Genomic DNA, 25506 nt, shown 5'->3' on the forward strand with positions numbered 1-25506 from the left:
TTATGCTCGGGAAGCGAATTGGGAAACTGTAATTCTCTGGGCATATTTCATGTAAATAAATAAATAAATAAGTTTATTTATTTACAAGGTCACAAGTCTACTTGTAGGAGCCGAACTGCATATTAAATTTTTTTTAACTAAAAAAATTTTTTTTTATTTTTTCATACAAAGTAATTCAAATACTCAGAGGAAGAGACGGCCGCGTGGCGCAGTGGGTAGTGACCCTGCTTTCTGCATCCACGGCCGTGGGTTCGATTCCCACAACTGGAAAATATTTGTGTGATGAGCATGGGTGTTTTCCAGTGTCTGTGTGTATTTATACATTATATAAGTATTTATATGTAGTATATAATTGTATATCAATATTATAATATCAACTATCTTAGCACCCATAACACAAGCTACTCTGTATGCTTACTTTGGGGCTAGATAGGGATGTGTATTGTTTAAGTATATTTATTTATAACACAAAAAAAAAGACACAGTCACACAGCGGGCAATGGAACGAGCTATGTTAAGTTAGTAAGCCCAGGGTCGACCCCTCACCAGGTGGAGTGACGACAGTAGGCGGCTCAGTATCGTGATGTTTGGAAGTCCCTACAAAAGGCCTGTGTCCTGCAGTGGACGTCCATCGGCTGATATGATTATGATGATGAATTCAAATAATTCCAACTATCCATGTGTTATATGGATAGACGGAATTATTAATCTATCCTTGATCCTTAGCAGATGACTTCATCCGCGTAAAAATCGATGTACAATTTCAACTCCTTCGCTGCGTCTATTTATATTTTCGCATGTTTTATGCCAGGCCAGTTTGCAACTGAACGTTTTATTTGCTTGGGTAAAGTGCCTAGCCGAAGCCATGGTCATAGGCCCTACCTACCTACAAACCCCTGGCCGAAGGCCGGTGTACAACTGAATGCGCGGCCATAATGCTCAGCTGAAGCCATGGTCGGAGACCAGTGTTACCAACTCTTCAAAATATTTATCCCTAAAGTTTGTGTCAAAAACCCCTAAAATCGCCTTAATTATTGAGTTGACCCCCTAAAAAATATAAATTCATAATAATTTAGAAATAATATGCTGTAATATATTTCAAAAGTCTATATTTAATACAAACAAAATACTACGTCTTTATCTGAAGATTCAGATTTTTTGAAATCATACATGTGACAATGAATAAATTTAACAATTTTTTTTATTCGATGAAAATTACCGCCAGTTGCCTCAGAGTGGTTGTAGAATAACGTATTATATGTCGTTATAAGTCGCTAGGTCAAGAAAATAATAAATTTGTCATCAATTTAAAAATATTAAAGAGTCAAAAAATCCCTGAAAATTTCAGACGCCTAAAAAAATCCCATTTCACTCATTTGCCCCCTAAATCTGGGGGGAAATCCCCTAAGTTGGGAACCCTCGGAGACCCTATCACAAATCCCCGCCGAAGGCCGTTGAACAATTGGGTATAAAATATGAAATAAATAAATAAATTTTGTTCGCCTCAGTTTCAATGCGTTAGCGACATATTTATTTGTATAAAATTTATAGGACAAACAATAAAGTATCGGAAATTATTCCAAAGGCTGTTGCGGCGAAGACGTCCAACGCTTCATGTCATGATGTTGTTCGTGGGTCTAGATTTGCGCGACGTCCACCTGCGACGTGATCCAGCGGTACAGTTTTGGCACGTTGACGTAGACGCCGGGCACGCCGTCTATACCACACCTGTCGAGCCCGTATGCCGTCATACCCACCACCATGTAGCGCGTCTCACTTGGGTCCTGAGGACAACGATATACTTATGTATGCCATCACAGATTAAAGATGCACTTTTTTTTTAGTTTTTGTGAACAGTTTTTAATACATTTAAAAACATAAGACGCCATTATTCTTGAATAATATTGAAAATTACTGATGCGACGCTTCGTGTCGTACTGACTCGAGAATGTATTTGAATTAATAATTTATTTATAATTTAATTTTTGTATTTGTATTTTGAATGGCTGTATTTTGCCGTGTACCGCACGCTCTATCTGTCTTTTATTCTTTAACTAGCGGACAACCCCAACTTCGTCCGCATGAAATTTAGTTTTTCACAAATCTCGCGAAACCCGTTGATTTTTCCGGGTTGAAAAAAAACCCATGTGTTTATGCACGGTATTATCGATCTTCGTTTTATATGTCAGCCAAATCGGTTCAGTAATTACGGCGTTAAAGAGTAACAAACATCCAAACGTACATCCTTTCAAACATTCGCGTTTATAATATTAGTAGGAAGTAGGATTTGTGGTGGTATAAGTATTTCATGTTACGCTCTATCTGCCTTGACGGCCTCCGTAGCGCAGTGGTATGTGCGGTGGATTTACAAAACGGAGGTCCTGAGTTCGATCCCCGGAAGGGCCGATCGAGATTTTCTTAATTGGTCCAGGTCTGGCTGGTGGGAGGCTTCGGCCGTGTTTTACCACCCTACCGACAAAGACGTACCGCCAAGCGATTTAGCGTTCCGGATGTCGTGTAGAAATCGAAAAGTTGTGTGGATTTTCATCCTCCTCCTAACAAGTTAGCCCGCTTCCATCTTAGACTACATTATCGCTTACCATCAGGTGAGATTGTAGTCAAGGGCTAACTTGTAAAGAATAAAAAAAAAGATGCATGCCCTGGACCTACCCCTTCCGGAACTTGTAAAGAATAAAAAAAAAAAAAGGAATCGGAGGCAGAGGTCATATCTGGGCCGTGGTACTCTAAGGCACACCACTGTATAGATGAGTTAGAGGTGGAACTTACCCCGATAGGACAGACAAGAGGCGCCCCACCGTCACCCATGCAAGTGTCTACGTCGGCATATCCTCCTGCGCAGGTCAGGGTCCTGTGCACGGTATATTGTGGTCCCAGAATCGTTTTGCGCAGCATCCTTTCACAATCCGCTTTGTCGACTAGGGGTAAGGGTATCTGGAATAATAAAAACATTTTACATTTTTGTTACAATAATAAAAGCATACATACATTTTTGTTACAATAATAAAAACATTTTATATTTTTGTTACAATAATAAAAACATTTTACATTTTTGTTACAATAATAAAAACATTTTACATTTTTGGTACAATAACATAAACATTTTACATTTTTGTTACAATAATAAAAACATTTTACATTTTAGTTACAATAATAAAAGCATAATAATTTTTGTTACAATAACAAAAACATTTTACATTTTTGTTACAATAATAAAAACATTTTACATTTTTGTTACGATAATAAAAACATTTTACATTTTTGTTACAATAATAAAAACATTTTACATTTTAGTTACAATAACAAAAGCATAATACATTTGTGTTACAATAATAAAAACATTTTATATTTTTGTTACAATAATAAAAGCATAATACATTTTTGTTACAATAATAAAAACATGTTACATTTTTGTTTTTTTTTTTGTAGTTTTTACCCGAGTGTATGTTATGTTATGTTTTTAGCGTGTATTTCTTGTATGTATGTATGTAAGTAATATTCTTTATTATTAGTTTAAATAACACATTTGCTAGTAAAGTATCGCTTATTTCACCAATTTCAATATCGTAATGTATCTCATTACGCACATGTGCCGTAATATAATATTAAACTTTTATCATCCGTCTAAAAACGAACGGTACTATTTAAAATCTTAGCAAAGAGTTTTTATGATAGAAATGTGAGGGTTAGTTTTGTTCAACTACCTTCTTCAGCACATGGGCGTTGTATTGGGAGTTGGTGAAGTCCTTGCCCCACCCCATGCCGTAGCAAACAGTCCCGGGGGGAGGGAGAGTGGGCGCGAGACACGCCAAATTGATGTGCCCCTGGATTGTGAACGGCGTCACCAGGAACAGCAGCGCGGCATCGTAGTGGGCGTCCACTAAAACATTAACATCATTTACATCATCATCATCATCATCATCATCATCATCATCATCATCATCATCATCATCATCATCGTCATCATCGTCATCATCATCGTGATCGTGATCGTGATCGTGATCGTCACCGTCATCGTCACCGTCACCGTCACCGTCACCGTCACCGTCACCGTCACCGTCATCGTCACCGTCACCGTCATCGTCACCGTCACCGTCACCGTCACCGTCGTCGTCGTCGTCGTCGTCGTCGTCGTCGTCGTCGTCGTCGTCGTCATCGTCGTCGTCATCGTCGTCGTCATCGTCATCGTCATCGTCATCGTCATCGTCATCGTCATCGTCATCGTCATCGTCATCGTCATCGTCATCAACATCATCATCATCATCATCATCATCATCATCATCATCATCATCATCATCATCATCATCATCATCATCATCATCAAAAATGCAATGACTTACGTCTCGCAAACTCTAGATGTGTGTTGATTCTGTCGACGTCACGTTCCTGGTATGGAAGGTATTCGTTCTCATTCTGCGTCTCCCACTCACCGGCGCGGCACTTGAGCTGTGGACAGCGTCTTCAATAAATCAAAAAATCTTTTCAATAAAAAAGTTCAACGGACTTCAAAATCACAAAAATAAAAAGCAAAAAATAACAGCTAATCACTTTGAAGAGAGTGCCAAACCAGCGGTGTATTTCTTTCTGAAAGAACTACGGGAAAAAAATCGTCTGAAAATCCTAAAATTTTACGATTTTAACGGTTTGAGTTAATGCATCACTGTGTTGGCACCGCCTTCAAAGTGATCAGAAGGTACATACGATGTTATTTTTCGCTGTTTAGTTTATTTTTGCGATTTGGAAGTCGGTTAAACATTTTTGTTAAAAATATTTCTCTTAAGTAATGACAAAACCAAAAAAAAAACTAAATAAAAAAAACATGCGTCGAATTGTTGGAAATTATAAAATAAACTAATATCAAATAAACAGTGCTTTAAGTTCCTCGATTTCGTTTCATTAAATTCCTTGACACGCATAAGTTTGCCTAATTTTACTAACAAATTAACTTCAATCAATACATCTCTACAGATTATATCCCCGATGATATTATATCCCCGTTTTCCTACTGGAACGGGGACCACGCGGGTAAAACCATGCAGAATCTGCTAGTCCTACTGATCCTACTGTGTATGGTATTTTAGTCTTTTACGCCTCGACTACTGAACCAATTACCTGAAATTTGGTATATATATATATATATATAATAAACTAGCTGCCTGGATTAACACATAGGCTACTTTTTGTCCCGGAGAAATTCATGGTTCCCGAGGGATTTGTGAAAAACTAAACTCCTCGCAGACGAAGGGCGTCCGCTAGTCCCAAATAAAGAAACAAAACCAACATTGGAATGACAAACATACCTGATTTGGCCTTAACGAGTCAACCTTGTGTGCGGCGGTTAGGACGACAGACGGGCTTATGAGGGTCCCTCCTCCTATGTAGTCCTTGTCGTTCCAGACACCATCGCTGTGAACCACAATACCAAGTTATACGCCATCATTATCATTGTATCAGCCACAGAATAAAGATGATCCAGAATGAGTCTTTACAAGCAGCGGTGAAGCCGGTGAAACTCATAAAAAAAAATTAAAAAAAAAACCTCCTTGACATCCACATATACAAACTTTTTTCATAATTTTACAATTACTTAAATTGATAACTTTGTTTTTTTGTTTTCGACTATAATTACCACCATTACTGTAAATTAAATTAAATAATCTTCACATAGGTAAACTTAAAAAGTTCTAGTGCTAAACGAAGCCATCTTTTAAAAGTATATACAGCATGTAGGCCGTGATAGCCCAGTGGATATGACCTCTGCCTCAGATTTTGGAGGGTGTGGGTTCGCATCCGGTCCGGGGCTTGCACCTCCAACTTTTCAGTTGTGTGCATTTTAAGAAATTAAATATCACGTGTCTCATACGGTGAAGGAAAACATCGTGAAAAAACCTGCATACCAGAGAATTTTCTTAATTCTCTGCGTGTGTGAAGTCTGCCAATCCGCATTGGGCCAGCGTGGTGAACTATTGGCCTAACCCCTCTCATTCTAAGAGGAGACTCGAGCTCAGCAGTGAGCCGAATATAGGTTCATAATGATGATATACAGCATTGTTATTTGTTGTCCAGTTAAACTTAAAAATTAAACTACCTACACTTAAAACTACAAATTACATTTACGTCAAGTGTCCTATTGATTGAATTGTTAAATAATTACAATGAATACTAATAAATTATAAAATTAAACAAATTAATCTTCTTTACTATATAAAAATAAGTCAGGTTTTCCTTCCTGATGCTATAACTCCAGAACGCACGAACCGATTTCTAAGGTTTTGCATTCGTTGGAAAGGTCTCGGGCTCCGTGAGGTTTATAGCAAAGAAAATTCAGGAAAAAAAAACAACAGAAAAGCGGGAAAATCTTTTTTCACATACAGCGCCATCTCTGATACATAGCATATACTACAAACAAATATTGTAGGGGTATGGTATGGTAGGGTAGGGTAGGGCAGGGGTAGGGGTAGGGTAGGGTAGGGGTACGGGTAGGGTAGGGGTAGGGGTAGGGGTAGGGTAGGGTAGGGTAGGGTAGGGGTAGGGGTAGGTAGGGGTAGTTTACATCGAGTTTCACGCGGACGAAATCGCGGGCGTCCGCTAGTCATACAATAAAAAGAAAAAAATTAAATTATAACAGAAATAAGTCATAAGCAACTAATAAATTTAAATGTCAATAAATATCCAATAAATGTATATAATTTAAAATGAATGTAAAATGTATTTGAAATTAAGTACCAATTTAATTAAATTTAAAGGACATGTCCCAAAATGGGCCTTTATTATTTATAATTTATAAGCAGGTCGATAGTATTTTTTACGGATAGAAGATACAAATTGCTGTTGAGGGAATAATTTTCATAATTTTCGGAACCCGTATTAATTAGATCGCATAGAAGATACAAGAGCCGTGATAGCCCAGTGGATATGACCTCTGCCTCCGATTCCGGAGGGTGTGGGTTCGGATCCGGTCCGGGGCATGCACCTCCAACTTTTCAGTTGTGTGCATTTAAGAAATTAAATATCACGTGTCTCAATCGGTGAAGGAAAACATCGTGAGGAAACCGGCATACCAGAGAATTATATTAATTCTCTGCGTGTGTGAAGTCTGCCAATCCGCATTGGGCCAGCGTGGTGGACTATTGGCCTAACCCCTCTCATTCTGAGAGGAGACTCGAGCTCAGCAGTGAGCCGAATATGGGTTGATGACGATAGAAGATACAAATTGCTGTCGAGAGAATAATTTTCATAATTATTTTTGGAACCCGCATGCGGGATCCAAAACTTTTTTTATTTTGAATTATAAGCCCTTTATTTTATGTTCTTTTAAGATAAAAATAATTTGTTCTGCTTAGTTGACACTCGGAATAAAGGCCCAGGCTCCATACAAAATTGGGGCATGTCCTTTAAACTCAGACCAATTATAGAAGGACCTGTATCGCACTCATAGTCACGAACAAAATTGTCTGTCATTTTCTGAAGAAAACTAGCTTAGATTTGATACATTTCTTATACTAAACTAGAAGTTTTTGCCCGTTTTTTACACCATTCAATTACACAAAAAGGTATTTTTACGGAGCTCTTTAACCGACGAACGCGATTACAACTATAAAACATCAATTCTATAGACACAGTTTTTTAAATCGCATTAGATCGTTGATCATATACTTTGACAGAAAAGTTACGTCTAGCGAGGCAGGTCCTATACAATAATTGGTCTGAGCTTTCAAGTGACTTACGTTTTCTTCAACAAAGCGACCATCCAGGGGAACTCTGCGAAGTCAGCTCGTCCACTGGCGGTGGTGCCAGTCTGTCTGAAAACTCCAGCGCCTATGTTGCTGTACCCGCAGCCTGTAGTGGGGTTGATGGGGGGCACAACTGGGGTCGTACGTATTCTGTTACGGGGACAACAGATCTGGAGGAACGGGCATTGGCTTGTGTCTTGGCTCCTGAACGTAGAAAAAATAATGTTTTAAATAGCAAAGCCCATTCAGGGAACCCTAAAAACCGGTCCAGTGCGCGCACCACGCGCGTTGTAGGGTTCCGTTTAATAAATTATATTAAAATGTTATAGTTATGAATTATTTACATTGACTCCACTCCACTCTAATGTGTAACCGACCAAAATTTGGTCAATGACGTTTCACCAAAGACCTTATACTTACTAACTAGACTGTGCACCATGGCGAAGAAAACGGTCCGAGCGAGAGGGCTCTCCGTGGTTGTGTGTCCTTTTCTAATTAGGTGACCATGACAAAACAGGACATAGTACTAATTGTTTGAAAAACGATTGTGTAAGTATACTAATAAATATTGATGCTACATAACTATGCTACTTACATCTACCTAATTTATTGTGAGTAAAAATATATTATTTTAGAATCTGCTTACTTACACTTGGATTAATTAATTATAAGTATAAGGTCTTTGCGTTTCACCCCAATGTGTATCGACCAAAATATGGTCGATTGCGTAGTGTTTTATTTTTCACCTTCTTTTGGTTATTTATCCCCTTTTGTGTCACACTCTTACTTATATTACACATAGTAAAAAGAACAAGGATGGCAATAGGTCCCTCACTACTTCTACAAAACACGTCTTTGGATATGAAATTCTTTTTTTTAACCACGCTCTGGGTTAGTCCAAACCTAACCTAACCCCTCTCATTCTGAGAAGAGACTCGAGCTTAGCAGTGAGCTGAATTATAATGAAGGGCGGACGAAGTTTTGGTCGTCTGCTAGGAATTAATAAATTTTTACCTACTTTTACATAATAGATTATTACCTGTATACGAAGGCGCGGGTGGCGTCGATTTTTGGCGGTTCGTCCATACACATGGTATATTTGACACATACGCCTTCTTGCTGATCTGTGGTGAAGCAGCTCTCGCCATTTGACGTACCTGCACAGAGGTAGGGATGATGACAGTTTTTTAAGGCTGATTCGCAATTTTCGTGCAAAAAACATGAAAATTTTAAATTTCAAATTATTGTCGATTTACTTTGTTTTTTTTTTCTAATGTATTTAATATACAGCTAATCCTTTAACCTAATATGGATTCTACCTAATTCCTATGGATTACAAAGAAATTACAATGAAATTAGTATTCTATAGGAATTCAGAAATCGACGGTAATGAGAACACAGAGGGGAATAATTTTTAACCAACTTCCAAAAAGGAGGAGGTTCTAAGATCGGCTGTATGTATGTTTTTTTTTATGTATGTCCAGCGATATTTCAGTCATTTGTGGACCGATTTTGAAAATTCTTTTTTTTTGTTTGTCTTCCAGGGTGGTCCCATTTTTATCATGTTGGTATCCAATGATGGCATCTTTGAGAAATCGAGGGGAACTTTCGAAAATCGTATAGACGGCTAGTACGTTTGTTAGTTTTTTCATTAGGTATTTTAAACCACTAGAATTTTATGAAGGTTGGTCTGATGATGGAGCCAAAACATAGACGGTGGAACTCGTCAACGATCAACAGCAGTTACATTTTGTTTGGGCTTGATTAATTTGTATTGATAAGAACATTCCACTTAGATGGATTGTGACTGTATTAGGAATCTGCTGATAAAGACGATGGACAGGGAACTCCTCGACGGTTCACAATATGGACTTGATAAATTATATTGATGAGAACTTTCCACCCATATGGTTTGTGACTGAATTAAGGGTTTGGTGATGAAAACGGAGGACAGTTAGAAAACTTCCCATTGGTTCTCATAATTTCATACCTTCTACATTTTTTTTGGACATTCATCGTACGTCTGGATAAAGAGGGAGTGAAATTTTATGAACTCAACTCAAGTAAACTAAAAAGTGATAAATAACATCGTATGTGCTACCTTCTGATCATGTGTACCTTCCTTACCTTTATGTGTATACCTTTATGTGCTACCTTTATGTGTATGTGTACCTTCTGATCAGTATGAAGGCGGTACCAATTTTGTGATGTATCAAGCAGTTTATATACCATAAAGATTTAGGATTTTCAGGAACAGCTTTGATCAACGCAGCACTAACTTGGTACCGCCTTCATACTGATCAGAAGGTAGCTCATATGATTTTTCACTTTATAGTTTAGTAAAAACATTTTTGTGATTTTGAAGTCAGTTGTATTTTTTGTGAAATTTTTTATTAAACACAAGCTTACAGAAAAGTCGTACTATTTTTTTTTTTATAAATAAATATACTTAAACAATACACATCACTATCTAGCCCCAAAGTAAGCATACAGAGTAGCTTGTGTTATGGGTACTAAGATAGTTGATATTATAATATTCATATACATTTATATTTATATACTACATATAAATACTTATATAATGTATAAATACACACAGACACTGGAAAAAACCCATGCTCATCACACAAATATTTTCCAGTTGTGGGAATCGAACCCACGGCCGTGGATGCAGAAAGCAGGGTCACTACCCACTGCGCCACGGGGCCGATAAGCTCTTTCTCGGTTCGAGGCGCGTTTGGAACCCTCGTAAAGAACATGTCCCAAAATGGGCCTTTATTATTTATAATTTATAAGCAGGTCGATAGTATTTTACGGATAGAAGATACAAATTGCTGTTGAGAAAATAATTTTCAGATTTTTTGGAAACCGCATTAATTAGATAATATTTTTTGTTGTCTACAAATTAAACATATAATACAGTAAGTGTACAAAACAGCCAATAAAAACACCTGGAATTGAATTCATATCCGGTGTAAGCTGTCAATGTCATGTAATATTGTCAAATGTCAATATGACACAAGTTTTGACGGCCTCCGTGGCGCAGTGGTATCCGCGGTGGATTTACAAGACGGAGATCCTGGGTTCGATCCCCGGCTGGGCAGATTGAGATTTTCTTAATTTGTCCAGGTCTGGCTGGTGGGAGGCTTCGGCCGTGGCTAGTTACTACCCTACCGGCAAAGACGTACCGCCAAGCGATTTAGCGTTCCGGTACGATGCCGTGTAGAAACCGAAAGGGTTGTGGATTTTCATCCTCCTCTTAACAAGTTAGCCATCCATCTTAGACTGCATCATCACTTACCATCAGGTGAGATTGTAGTCAAGGGCTAACGTGTAAAGAATAAAAAAAAAGAAACATTAAATCGTAAACATAGAAGCAGTACACAAAAAAAAATGTTGTCAGCTAATGAAAAAAATACATTCTATTTAATTAATTTAAAAAAATGCGTGTTCCAAAAAAGATATTTTGGGATTTAAGCCCTATATTTTATGTTCTTTTAAGATAAACATAATTTGTTCTGCTTAGCTGACACTCGGAATAAAGGCCCAACCTCCATATAAAATTGGGACTTATACTCCATATAAAATGTCCTTAAATTTTCAGTTTTCGACTAATTATTGTCACCATTGTCTTTTAATATTAATACCTGACGTTTCAAAAGTGCTTGTACTTGACAGATGCTAATGTCACTTTTTAAAATAATGATACCATATTTATTGTCATAGTGATGTCCTGTTCTGTATAGGTAAAAAATAGTGCCTCAGATCATCACTCTTAAAGAGGAATTTTGAACAGAAATAGAGATAGTAGATAAAAAGTAAATTTTTTAGAGATAGTAAAAAATCTTTGCTATTGTGTATTTTTTTTTTCATTTGTTCTTTAATAATTCCGAAATACAATAATACTGAAGTAAATAACTTACTTACGCGGACGAAGTCACAGGCGTTGCTAGTCATTAATAACATAGCATGAAAAATGTGATCTATTAATTAAAAGCATTCATTTAATTTTATTTGTCTCAGTTATTAGTCAAATTAAATAAGGTCTTAGAATAATTTTATTTTCATCATGTGACTCAAAATAGGTTTTATGTTATTATTAAGCCATAGACTGAGAAATATCTTAATAAATAACAGATGTAACTGCTATTTATTAAAATTATTTACTAATTTGATTCAGAACATATTGAGTGAATCATGTTCGTTCACTTTGTCACATCACTATTTTTGATTCAATAAAAATGGTATCACAGGAAACATCAAAAGAGATCGCAGAACTCATTATTCGACTATAAGCCTAACGAAATAAATTAATATTGATTGATTGATTTAAAATGCGAGACGACCCGCTAAAATCGGCACGTCTGGCAACGCTGGTTCTTTGCTCTATTAATCTCTGACCTGTTTTTTGTTGTGGCATTGGTTGTTGCCTCCATGGGATAGTATTGGTCTGGGGGTTTACAGTAAATCTTCTTTGAGCAGAACAGGACACCAGCAACGCCATCAAAATCGGTAATACGTGTAACCTGGAATTGGAAAAAACATGTTTTTAATAGGCTTTTTGACACGTTTTTTAAATGGTCGTAAATTGTTCTTTATCGTTCTACTAGACTGAAAAATAATATATAATTTCATAACTATGTGGTAATTTTTATTTCATGACAATTACCACATTGTTATGAAATAAAAATTCATATCATCATCATCATCATCATCATCATCATCATCATATCAGCCGATGCACGTCCACTGCAGGACATAGGCCTTTTGTAGGGACTTCCAAACATCACGATACTGAGCCGCCTGCATCCAGCGAATGTCTGCGACTCGCTTGATGTCGTCAGTCCACCTGGTGGGGGGTCGACCAACACTGCGCTTTCTAGTGCGGGGTCGCCATTCCAGCACCTTGGGACCCCAACGGCCATCGGCTCTTCGAACTATTAACTTGAAAATTCATAACAATGTGGTAATTGTTAAATTTTTTGAAGACTGTTTGGTTTCGTTAGGGTTGCCAGGCCATAAAATGCAAAGGCCGGACTTCGCACTATATAAGGCCGGACATTTTGCCCTGAAAGCCGGACATGTTTTTTTTATTGCCAAACTTATTGTTTTACAGCTGGGCTGTTGAAAAAAGTATTTATACGTGATGTAAAGTGAGGATGAGATCGAAGATGGAGTGTGCCAGATATATGCATATTCGATATTTATTAAAAGATGGACATCATATTTATAATAAAAAAAACTCTTTTACGAATTTGAAATGTTATTAAGTTACTGAGAATCGCCACTCTGACAAAAAGCCTGACAAATGCCGGACAGGCCGAACACGTACATATTTGGCCGGACGCGACCGCAAAAAGCCAAACATGTCCGGCTAAAGCCGGACACCTGGCAAGCCTAGGTTTAGTTCGTAAATAATAGGCTACTCGCCTGCTGTACAAAACCAAGAAGATTCTTTGCATATTGGCATAGGCCTAGAAACTCTAATCACATTTTTATTTGTGAAAATAATCTCGTAATTATAATATTTTTGTAAAACAAAACTCGTATGAATGACGTCACTTGCTAATGTGTTGTGTTTCGGTGGCAAAAATTTTACGTAGATATTTTTTCATTTATATTAAATTTTTTACTGGTTATTATTGACGGGACAAAATAAAATATAGCTTCCATAATTCAGTTTAAACGCTGTTTACAAAAAAGGCAAGTAGCCTATTATTGTTTTTTGTATTTTATAATAAAATAAGTAGATATATGAGTAATACTTCAATGCATTACTTGTATTAGATCCAGTCTACCCCAATCGATCCACTCTCACCCGATCAATGATCCTAAGTGACCCATTCCCGGGTTATAGTGGATAACTTCCTATCTCTTACAAGAATGGCTTTAACCAGAGGCGTCACTAGGCACTCTGACTAGAAGACACGACGTCGTACCGGAACGCTAAATCGCTTGGCGGTACGTCCGGCGATTCCGAGACTTGGTTGCTAACTATGGTCCTCATAAAAGCTCAGAGTCACACAGCGGGCGATGGAACGAGCTTTGTTAGGAGTATCTCTGCGTGATCGAATCAGAAATGAGGAGATCCGCAGAAGCACCAAAGTCACCGACATATCTCAACGAGTTGCGAAGCTGAAGTGGCAATGGGCGGGGCACATAGTTCGAAGAGCCGATGGACGTTGGGGTCCCAAAGTGCTGGAATGACAACCCCGCACTAGTAAGCGCAGTGTTGGCCGACCCCCCACCAGGTAGACCGACGACATCAAGCGAGTCGCAGGGATTCGCTGGATGCAGGTGGCTCAGTATCGTGATGTTTGAAAGTCCTTACAAAAGGCCTATGTCCTGCAGTGGACGTCCATCGGCTGATATGATGATGATGATGATGATGATGATGATGATGATGATGATGATGATGATAAAAATATGAATATATAAAAAATATATCAATATATAAAAAAATATATAAAATTGGCTGGTGGGAGGCTTCGGCCGTGGCTAGTTACCACCCTACCGGCTAAGACGTACCGCCAAGCGATTTAGCGTTCCGGTACGATGCCGTGTAGAAACCGAAAGGGGTGTGGATTTTCATCCTCCTCCTAACAAGTTAGCCCGCTTCCATCTTAGACTGCATCATCACTTACCATCAGGTGAGATTGAAGTCCTTGACTTCAACTAACTTGTAAAGAATAAAAAAAAAAAAAATCAAATCTGATGAGTAAATTCTAATTTATCGATAAATCGATCTTTTGAATACACCGTGAAATACTCGCGCATCACTAGTGTGATAGTAGGGTCAAATGTCAAATAAAAACAGCAATACAGAGTATGATAACTATTTTTTATCAAAATAAAAATTTTCCTCATTTATTTATCCCAATAATAAAAATTAACCAAATGGTAAAATCCTATGTATCATATATTAGAAAATACCTAATACCTAGTGGTTTGTATCGATCACCAATGGACGAAAACTTTATAGTAGGGGAGACGAAGAGGGGGTTTTTGCAGTTATTCGAGCGCGGCAGATGAAGATATGGAACTATACCTTGCACGTTGTTGAGTACCTCCACCAAGTGTAAGCCCTTAATATTGGGTACGTTTAGGGCAACCAAAAAAAAAACCAACTTCAGAAATACTCAACCAGCACGTCAGATTAAGTTATGGTAGGTGAATTGATAGCTGAATAGGCTACTCGCCTGCTGTTTAAAACTAAGAAGATTTTTTGCATATAGGCAGTTTAGATGCCTAAAAACTCTAATCAAATTTTTATTTGTGAAAATAATCTCGTAATTGAAATATTTTTATAAAACAAAAATATTTTTATAAAACAAAATTGTATTTTTATCACGCCACCGCAAACGCCAATCATAAACTGTGACGTCATTCGCTACAAGGCATCGGTTTAAATTAATGAAAATAAGTTTTATTAATAAGCTTAAAACAATTAGGTCGTCGTTATTAACCCATATTCGACTCACTGCTGAGCTCAAGTCTCCTCTCAGAATGAGAGGGGTTAGGCCAATAGTCCACCACGCTGGCCCAATGCGGATTGGCAGCCTTCACACACACAGAGAATTGAGAAAATTCTCTGGTATGCAGGTTTCCTCACGATGTTTTTCCTTCACCGTTTGAGACACGTGATAATTAATTTCTTAAAATGCACTTAACTCAAAAGTTAAGTGCATTTTAAGAACACCATATTGCGAAGCAATTGTTAAAGACCAAAACATGCGAGACATAATTGTTTTTTTAAGTAAAGTTTTATCCCCACATCAACTTCACAGTCATTTAAAAAAAATTATCGGGCTTCTGATTGAAAATATACCAGACTATAGTTAAAAGTTAGATACATACGTGTTTTCGTGTTATAATTTGGCTGCAACGCGTATGTATCTATATAAATTGTAGTTAAAAATGCTTGATTGGTTGTTTCCTTTTGATCGAAAATATACCGTCAAAACAAAGCTTTCTCAACCATTGTACAGGTCCGTTACGACCTCTAAAATGGTTGAGAAAGCTCTGTTTTAAAACCTAGTGTAAAAAAGTTGCGGTTCTGAAGGTGGGTTGAGATGGTATGGTTTAACACGGAAAAAAAATGGTCGTTTCCAGATGATAGTTACAAGTTAGATACATACGTGTTGCCGAATTGTAATTTGGCTGCAACACGTATAGATCTATATCAATTGTGGTTAAAAATGTTTAGTTGTTTGTGTTCTTTTGATGTCCAGTACGGACCTGTACAGTGTACAATGGTTGAGAAAGCTTTGTTTTGAAAACTAGTGGAAAAAGTTGTTTTTCCAAGGATGGAGTGGTCACTCGAACACGAAAAAAGTCTTTAAAAAAAAAAAAGTTAGATACATACGTGTTGTCGTATTATAATTTGGCTGCAACACGAATGGATCTATAGGTATTAATTGTGGTTAAAAATGTTTTTGTTGGTTGTTTCCTTTTGATCAATAATATACCGTCCAGTACGGGCCTTTACAATGGTTGATACAGCTTTGTTTTGAAATCTAGTGGAAAATGTGGCTAGTGAAACGAACACGAAAAAAAGTAGTTTAAAAAATTGTTATTTTTGATTGAAAATATACCAGATTATAGTTACAAGTTAGATACATACGTGTTGCAGAATTGTAATTTGGCTGCAACACGTATGAATCTATATCAATTGTATTTCAAAATGTTTGGTTGGTTGTTTCCTTTTGATCGAAAATATACCGTCCAGTACGGAACTGTACAGTGGTTGAGAAAGCTTTGTTTTGAAACCTAGTGGAAAAAGTTGCTGTTTCGAGGGTGGGTTGAGGTGGAGTAGTCCCTCGTAAACGCAAAAAAAAACAGTCATTTAAAAAAAATAATCGCGCTTCTGATTGAAAATATACCAGACTATAGTTAAAAGTTAGATACATACGTGTTGTCGTGTTATAATTTGGCTGCAACGCGTATGTATCTATATAAATTGTAGTTAAAAATGCTTGATTGGTTGTTTCCTTTTGATCGAAAATATACCGTCAAAACAAAGCTTTCTCAACCATTGTACAGGTCCGTTACGACCTCTAAAATGGTTGAGAAAGCTCTGTTTTGAAACCTAGTGGAAAAAAGTTGCGGTTCTGAAGGTGGGTTGAGATGGTATGGTTTAACACGGAAAAAAAATGGTCGTTTCCAGATGATAGTTACAAGTTAGATACATACGTGTTGCCGAATTGTAATTTGGCTGCAACACGTATAGATCTATATCAATTGTGGTTAAAAATGTTTGGTTGTTTGTGTTCTTTTGATGTCCAGTACGGACCTGTACAGTGTACAATGGTTGAGAAAGCTTTGTTTTGAAAACTAGTGGAAAAAGTTGTTGTTCCGAGGATGGATGAAAAAGTCTTTAAAAAAATCGGTCTTTTTAACCCTAGGTAACTAAACTATATTTGTAGATACACAGTAACTAAACTTTCGTCAGATAGACTACGCAATAAAAAACGTAAAAAAAATCAAAAGTATTTATTAATAACAGGAAATGGTTACATGGCACTTAACTTTGGTTTATTAGGAACTGATGTGAAAGACATTTAACCATAAATCACTATTCCGCGCAGCTACTACACATGTCAATATTGTGCGACCCACAAATGGCATTTTTGCATCTCATGCACCGATGTTTTGTCATCCTGCGAGCCTTCGATGGACATAAATAACATATTTTGCGTACATTGGTCACAGAATGAACAGGAGTTTCAGGTTCTGAAGACTCGCCAATAATATCTTTTATCATGACCTTGATGTCACGCCTCAAAGTCACCGTTTGTAATCGCTCCCGTAGCCAAGGCTCCATCAGTTGATCTCCCATCTTCATGACAAAATCGCGTCGTAGTGTCGGCTTCTTCTTATTTCTTAAGTTGTTTGAGATGTAAATAGCGTAGGCATTGATACTAGCTAGATTTAACATATTATAAAAAGTGCATAACGGCCATCTGTTAGTTTTTCGGTTGACACACATATTTGAGCACATTTGATCAACCGTGTCTACGGCACCCTTTGTACTGTTATAAAAGTGAATTATTTCCGGTTTCCCTGTCGTCACTTCAATATTTGGTTGATCGTGAATTGTGGACAGCACAAAAACCACTTTGTTTGACTTAGCTTTATATGAAACTAATGTCTTATCGCCATCGTAACAAAACATCGAAGTTCCAATGGCACGAGACCTAGAATTTTTAAGTTTTCCAGGAATTTCCCGTTTGTTACTTCTCAAAGTCCCCACTAAAGTCAAATTATAAGGTGACTGTAACAGCTCATCAGCCAAAGATACAGACGTGAACCAATTGTCCATCGTTATGTTACGATTGGTGCCGTGTAAAGGAGTTGTTATGTTTTTTATGAAGAATGTAGCCAATGGTTGTTTTTGGGTATCGGTTCCTTTTCCCAGGTACGGAATTGCATTTATTACATATTTACTATTGACATCTGCGGCCATTACAAGTTTTATCCCATATTTGTTTGGTTTATTAGGAATATATATTCTAAATGGGCATCTTCCACGAAAGCCAACCAGTTGTTCATCTACAGTAATATATGATCCAGGCGTATACCATTTTTGAAAGTTATTAATCATATTTTGCCACAGTTCACGTATGTGTGTGAACTTGTCCTCTTTTCTTCTGTCATCTCTTGTTTGCTTTTCGTCAAAACGCAGACATTTTATGAGAAAATTGAATCTTTCTGCACTCATACAGGCTTTAAAAATTGTGCCTGATCTTTGAGTATTGAACAGGATGCGAGTTGGCAAATGATTGCTCTTCATAGCTGCGGCGTTCAATAACAAACCGAGCAAAGCTTTTATTTCTGACAAACTAGTCAATGAAACGGTATAAGATTCATGTTTATATTTATTCCTTTGAGTAAGAATCTCTGCATTGGTAAATGTCACAACTTGTTGCAGCATATCATCAGTTATGAAAAGCCGAAATAAATCTATTGGTTCCTGTAATTCCCTAGCTTCTCCTCTTGGACCTGGTATAAAATGTACGATATTCCGTCTCAAAGTACGAGTAGTGGCTGATCTAGGTACAGACGACCATTTATGTTGGTTTTTTCCATAAAGGAATCGGGAAGTTGATTGAAGAACACGTTGGTTACCTTGGTTTGAGGTTTGAGGAGAATTTGTTTCATAAATATCCCCCAAAGAGTCATCAGAGTCTATAATTTGAGTTCTTTGTCTCTTACTTGGTCGTATGATGCCATCCTCAGGTTCCGAAGATTCATTTGAGAATTCTGAATCGGAAGTGTTAAGATGTATTTCTTCCTCCACGTTATCCTCTGTCTCTGAGGCCGTATCATTTGAACCCTCTTCATCATCTTCCGCTTCTTCTTCGAGCCATTTACTTATCTGCTCTTCTTGTTTTCTCAAATCCATCTAAAAATAAGAAAAGTTGCAAATCATATAATCAAATAAACAGATACAACAAAAAAAGATTTCATAAAATATAAACTTTTCGTAGTTCATTTCACTTATATATAATTATAATAGTATAATATATAATTTAATAGTAAAATACATCAATTGAAATAAAACTTAAAGAAATACTTCATGTAAGTTGTGTATAAATAAGAAAAAAAAAACAAAAACTAATCATACGTACCTTTGCAAAAAAACGTACGTTGTAACTAAACTTTCGTCAACCAGGCAACGATATAGCCGTAGGTCACCTCCTAATTATCGTGTGACGGCAACCGAGTCACTCGATGAACTATTGGCACCAATCAGGAAGGTAAACAAAGAGTGGTGGGTGCGGGGCGCGGGGAAGTAAGTGCACTTGACTTTCTCGGAGAGGGGCGTCGTCGCGTAGACGAATGTTTAGTTATCTAGGGTTAAAGACCGGTTAAAAGTTAGATACATATAATGATAATTATATCACACGAATGTGATAGTAAAAGGCTTGCTTGCATTTCCATTAATTAAATATAATTTTTATTTACAGTATTAAGTTTACATTAAATTATTAAATTAAACTAAATCTTACATATAAATAAAATATAAAAACAATATCCAAAGCCATTATTTACATTAGTTCTTAATATTTTATATTTTAATAAAAATTTCAATATTTTGTCAAAAATATGTCGAATATTATCTGTAGGTATCAATTGTGGTTAAAAATGTTTGGTTGGTTTTTGATCGAAAATATACCGTCGAGAACGGAACTGTACAATGGTTGAGAAAGCTTTGTTTTGAAAACTAGTGGAAAAAATTTTTCTTCCGAGGATGGATAAAAAAAACAGTCTGTTCAAAAAAATTGGGCTTCTGATTGAAAACATACCAGATTATAGTTAAAAGTTAGATACATACGTGTTGCCGTATTACAGTTTGGCTGCAACACATATGGATCTATATCAATTGTGGTTAAAAATTATTGGTTGCTTGGTTGTTTCTTTCTGATCGAAAATATACCGTGCGGTACGGACCTGTTTGAGGAAGCTTTGTTTTGAAACCTAGTGGAAAAAAGTTGCGGTTCACACGGAAAAAATTGGTCGTTTCCAGATTATACTTAAAAGTTAGATACATACGTGTTGCCGAATTATAATTTGGCTGCAACACGAATGGATCTCTATCAATTGTGGTTAAAAATGGCTGGTTGGTAGTTTTCTTTTGATCGAAAATACACCGTCTAATACAATGGTTGAGAAAGCTTTGTTTTGAAACCTAGTGGAAAATGTTGCTGTTCCGAGGGTGGGTTGAGGTGGACTAGTCACTCGTACACGCAAAAAAACAGTCGTTTAAAAAAATAAATGGGCTTCTGATTGAAAATATACCAGATTATAGTTGCAAGTTCGATACATACGTGTTGTCGTGTTATAATTTGTAACGCTGCAACGCGTATGTATCTAAATCACTTGTAGTTTTAAATGATTGGTTAGTTGTTTATTTCTGATCGAAAATATACCGTGCGGTACGGACCTGTTTGAGAAAGCTTTGTTTTGAAATCTAGTGGAACAAGTTAGATACATACGTGTTGCCGAATTATTATTTTGTTGCAACACGTATGGATCTATATCAAATATTGTTAAAAGGGTTGGTTGATTGTTTCTTTTTGCTCGAAAATATACCGCCCAGTACGGTACCATACCTGTACAATGGTTGAGAAAGATTCGTTTTGAAACCTAGTGGAAAAAGTTGCTGTTCCGAGGGTGGGTTGATGTGGAGTAGTCTAGTCACTCGCACGTATAAAAGTCTTTTTTAATTGAAAATATACTAGATAATAGTTAAAAGTTAGATATATACGTGTTGTCGAATTGTAATTTGGCTGCAACACGTATGAATCTATATCAATTGTGGTTAAAAATGTTTTTTTTGACATTAAAAAAATTTTGATGTCCAATACGGGACCTGTACAATGCTTGAGAAAGTTTTGAAATCTAGTCGAAAAAAGTTGCTAAGTTTAGTTTAGTTTAGGTGGAGTAGTCACGGAAAAATATAAGTCGTTTCCTTCTGATAGAAAATATACCAGATTATAGTTCAAAGTGAGATACATACGTGTTGCCGTATTATAGTTTGGCTGCAACACGAATGGATCTATATCAATTGTGGTTAAAAATTATTGGTTTCTTGGTTGTTTCTTTCTTTTCGAAAATATACTAGAACGATAACTTGTACAATGGTTGAGAAAGGTTTTTTTCGGAAAAAGTTGCTGTTCCGAGGGTGGGTTGAGGTGGAGTAGTCTCTCGAATACGAAAAAAAAATTGTCGTTTCCAAAAAATCTTCTTTTTGATTGAAAGTATATGTAAAACAAAGTCAGTCGTTTGCTTCTGATTGAAAACATACCAAATTATAGATAAAAAGTTAGATACATACATGTTGCCGAATTATTATTTTGCTGCAACACGTATGGATCTATATTCTGTATTGTCGTGTTTTTTATTATAATAAAATCCTTTTATTTCTTATTAACTTTGTATTAGTATCACTTAGAACGCTGTGCACGGCGCAAAACGTCGGGCAAGAGAGCGATGCTTGTCCTTGTCAAGTTGTCAATAATGACAGCATGACACAAGACAGTTGACAATATCAGCTGTCATTGTGTTCCGATTCACTCTATTACATGTTCATTGTGTTTAAAAATGGTTGTTTCCTGTTGTTTAATGTCACCGTCACGTGCGAATATCCAGTTGTTAGGAAGTTTTTATTAATTTCTTCCATATTTCTTCTTTATAACTTATTTTATTAGTTTGATTTGCACAGGCCATTTTTGCTTATATCTTTAGTAGTGAAGGAAAAGTGAGCCTTGTTGTTCAAAATACTATTCTAATGCTTCGCGTTTGTACTAAATACACACGTTGGTGATATAGGCGAAAATGGACAGATATTCTCTATAAGTAACGAAAATGTTATGTGTGTGTGTGTGTGTGTGTGCTATTTGGGATTCCTTTTTCAAGCTTGTCGAAAACATTGTGTTGAATACTCGCAGGCTTGATGGATGAATAAATACACTTAATCAGACGGAACAATCACATGCCGAAACGGCTTCTCAAATTTTAATCTTCCAAGGTCCTCAGATGTTAGGAGGCATATTTTTTTTTATAATATTCAAGATCTGATCTGCGTGACAACAATTGGCTTAAGAGGCATATATCTTTATACATATGTCAATATCGAATCCTCCAAAGTCCTCAATTGCTCATCATTCTGGTTATTTCCATATCGACACCATCCTTGTAGTCTTGGGTGTTGGTTTGCAGCGTTTATTGAGGTAAACTAAGGATTGCATCTATTTGTGTTGAAGTAAAGCGCAGCCGTTCAGCTGAGCTTCGTCCAGCACATGACGTATGATAGCTCGCACCTGATCAAACAGTCTGCTGCGCCTGAGCCAGCAGTCACGGTGATTGCTGGCTCAAGAGTCTGGAACAGAAACTTGATCGGTACGCAGCAAGAATAGTTCCCCCCTTTTTCTCCGCATCCATGGCGCTCTCATTTATTGAACGAGAACATCTCATGTCCACTACACCAGTGGTAGCGGAAGCACTCACTGGAGCTCGCAATCTTGCCCCAAGCTGTCCAGCAGAGGCGCACCGTCATCATCTTGTTGGTGGTCTGCTCGTCGTTCCCGTCGCCGTGTGGTGACACCTCGATGAGTTCTTTGCACTGGAGTAGGCGTTACATCCCCCGCAGATGTTGGCGGGGATATTTAGCTCTACGACATATCTTATCACTGTGCAGCCTTTATTTTCATATTATGTATTACAGAAGGTACTCGACAAGTTCTTTGCACTAGAGTGGGCGTTACATCCCCTGCAGATGTTGGCGGGGATATTTAGCTCTATAGCATATCTTATCGCTGTCCAGCCTTTATTTTCATATGTATCACATATGACTAATTCTTTGCAAGAGCCTACAGCACTCTTGCCCCAAGCTGTCCAGCAGTGGCGCATCGTCGTCATCTTGTTGGTGGTCTTCGACGAGTTCTTTGCACTGTAGTGGGCGTTACATCCTCCGCAGATGTTGGCGGGGATATTTAGCTCTACGGCATGTCTTATCGCTGTCCAGCCTTTATTTTTATGTATCACAGAAGGTACCTGACAAGTTCTTTGCAAAAGCCCGCAGCGCCTCTTGCCCCAAGCTGTCCAGCAGTGGCGCACCGTCGTCATCTTGTTGGTGGTTCTGCTGGTGGGTCCTAAATTCGTCTGACGGCGACGATGACGTCGAAAACGGTACATGGCTGTTATCTTTGATTTTTAATAGATGTTGAAATTTTATAATCTAATTTATTTTGCAAATATCCAGTCAATTAGCTTTTTATGTATAAATTAGTTAACATTGACCTTATTTACCCGAATGTATCTTAAAAATCAATATATTCAAACCTAGTCATCATCCCCATTATTACATGTAACATTTTTCTTATCGGGGATCCATTGTGAAATGTTGCCATACGACTGATTTCTTCTTAGATGGTCGCGGCATTTTAAAAAGTCAGTTACGCCCTTATTCTTGAACCAGTCTGAAATAAAACGGTCAACGACTAAATATCTTTGACTGAGTAAAATGATTCATAGGTTGTTTAAATATTTGTTTAGAATTTAACCACAAAACAAACCACAAAACTGTCAATTAATTCGTACTACACGAACGTAATTACTATTTATTTTAAGCTTATTTGAAATTTGATTAAGCTGTAAAATCGAGAGAGCGAGCGAAAAGACATACGTAAAAGGCGAAAGCAATCTATCAATAAAAAACCGGGTCCTGAATTCGTCCGACGGCGACGTCGAAAACGATTTATGGCTGTTTTCTTGTTCGTTTTATGTTCTGCTGCCACCTGTTGCGTTTTCTTCGAATTGTAGAGTAGAGTAGTTTCTAATAATTTTGTCAATTTGTTCTAAAACTGGCAGGTTTTTCCAAAAATGGGTTGATCTGAGACAATGAGTGAATTTGGGGATGAAAAGACAATATCAGATAGTAGTGAATGCAGATTTTATATTTATTTCTAATAATCTGTCTGAAAATTCACAAGAATTTTGATTTTTTTCCTCTATAAAAGAATAAAAACCGTCTTCTAAAATTGTGGACCCAAGGAGGCGCAGGTTCGATTTGTTTAAAGTTTTTATATTGGGTGTTAAAATGTTTAATTGGAATTCAGTAAGCCAGTCGTTTGCAATTCCTTTTGTAAAAAGGTGAAATCTTTAATAATTGTCTCTAAATCTTCTCCTAAAATCCCATCATCTAAATACCACATGTTTAATTTTGATTGCGAGGCTGGTCTAATTTTGATTGCGAGGCTGGTTTAATTAAGTAACTGGTCCTAGAAGGTAACCCTGTTGACATCCAACTGCAGATGTCAAACGTTTGCCCTTATAAAGTAATTTTGTGGGTTACCTGTACCATTGCCAAAGAAATTTAAAAATTTTGGGTGTTTCTAATTTAGCTTGAGTCAGCAGTGTCCCTTTTTACAGAATTAAAAACATTTCTGTGGTCAACCTTCAGGATTACATCACCTTCATCACAGCCGAATGTTAGCCAACATAATGGGGACGTATATAAAACAGCATTATAATTTTAGTGGCAACACGAAAAAAAAGAAAAATGTAATTTCATGTTGGCGGCTAAAGTATTATTAATCTATCTTGCTGAAAAATTAAGATAACGATTGACTCTAATTTAAAATACGAAGTTATTGTCTGTTTTAACTTACCATTAATTATCGTTTTACGTTTCGAAATAATGTGAAATTATGTGTTAACTATCTAAAGAATCTCTAATGATGGTGAAATCAAGAAGTTGAAATAGACGTTTCATTAGCGATCCCCCCCTTTTTACCACGATCTACGTTGATAAGACATGTATGGCATCCTCGCAGCCCCCTTTTGAGCCAAGTTGGGGGGGCTGAAATGTTTCCTTTTATCTTTTGTAAAGCGCAGAGGTTTAGTTTTCAAATGTACGTATTGCCATGGAGGTTTTATATATTAGGTTTACTTGAATGAAGACGACGATTTTATTGATATGTATATTTATTCACTTTATTGATTATAATAATTGTATACGGATATAAAATAAAAGTACCATCAAATAGATATGGAATGTGAATGTAGATGTAGATGGCCTAACCTAAAAAGTAGGCGAACGAAAGAGTTCGTTCGCCACATACGTATCCGCTCTTTCTGGCCACACTACGAGCCTAGTCAACAGGCGAGCTAATGCGCGGTTGGCAGGGGTATCAAACCTGTTCGGTCTTGTCGCTCGGGTTATATGAACGATTTCTCCTCAGGACTAATA

The 25506-nt window shown here is 37.0% G+C and overlaps 2 protein-coding genes across 3 annotated transcripts in view; both read right to left on the reverse strand.

The window, feature by feature from the left end:
• Positions 1 to 969: 969 nt before the first annotated feature.
• LOC112053455 (phenoloxidase-activating factor 2-like) overlaps positions 970 to 25506 on the reverse strand; it is a 43735-nt gene continuing 19198 nt past the window's right edge. The window contains exons 2-9 of one of the 2 annotated variants that reach the window (XM_052889828.1): positions 12153 to 12277; positions 8791 to 8908; positions 7746 to 7955; positions 5319 to 5424; positions 4359 to 4464; positions 3723 to 3898; positions 2788 to 2952; positions 970 to 1784 (exon numbers count right to left, since the gene is read on the reverse strand). In XM_052889828.1, the coding sequence (XP_052745788.1) occupies positions 1638 to 1784; positions 2788 to 2952; positions 3723 to 3898; positions 4359 to 4464; positions 5319 to 5424; positions 7746 to 7955; positions 8791 to 8908; positions 12153 to 12255 (1131 nt within the window). In that variant the 5' untranslated portion in view covers positions 12256 to 12277 and the 3' untranslated portion in view covers positions 970 to 1637. Of the gene's footprint in view, positions 1785 to 2787; positions 2953 to 3722; positions 3899 to 4358; positions 4465 to 5318; positions 5425 to 7745; positions 7956 to 8790; positions 8909 to 12152; positions 12297 to 25506 lie in introns of those variants that run through there. The other variant, XM_052889827.1, reaches the window with a different exon arrangement.
• Positions 17229 to 19629, reverse strand: LOC128199604 (piggyBac transposable element-derived protein 4-like). Its single transcript, XM_052889824.1, has 2 exons — positions 19382 to 19629; positions 17229 to 19155 (listed from the first exon to the last, which is right to left on the reverse strand). Exon 2 carries the CDS (start codon positions 19153 to 19155, stop codon positions 17326 to 17328), a length of 1830 nt encoding a protein of 609 aa, XP_052745784.1. The 5' UTR covers positions 19382 to 19629; the 3' UTR covers positions 17229 to 17325.

The sequence above is a fragment of the Bicyclus anynana genome, chromosome 26, assembly GCF_947172395.1.
Source record: "Bicyclus anynana chromosome 26, ilBicAnyn1.1, whole genome shotgun sequence".
Lineage (NCBI taxonomy): Eukaryota > Metazoa > Arthropoda > Insecta > Lepidoptera > Nymphalidae > Bicyclus > Bicyclus anynana.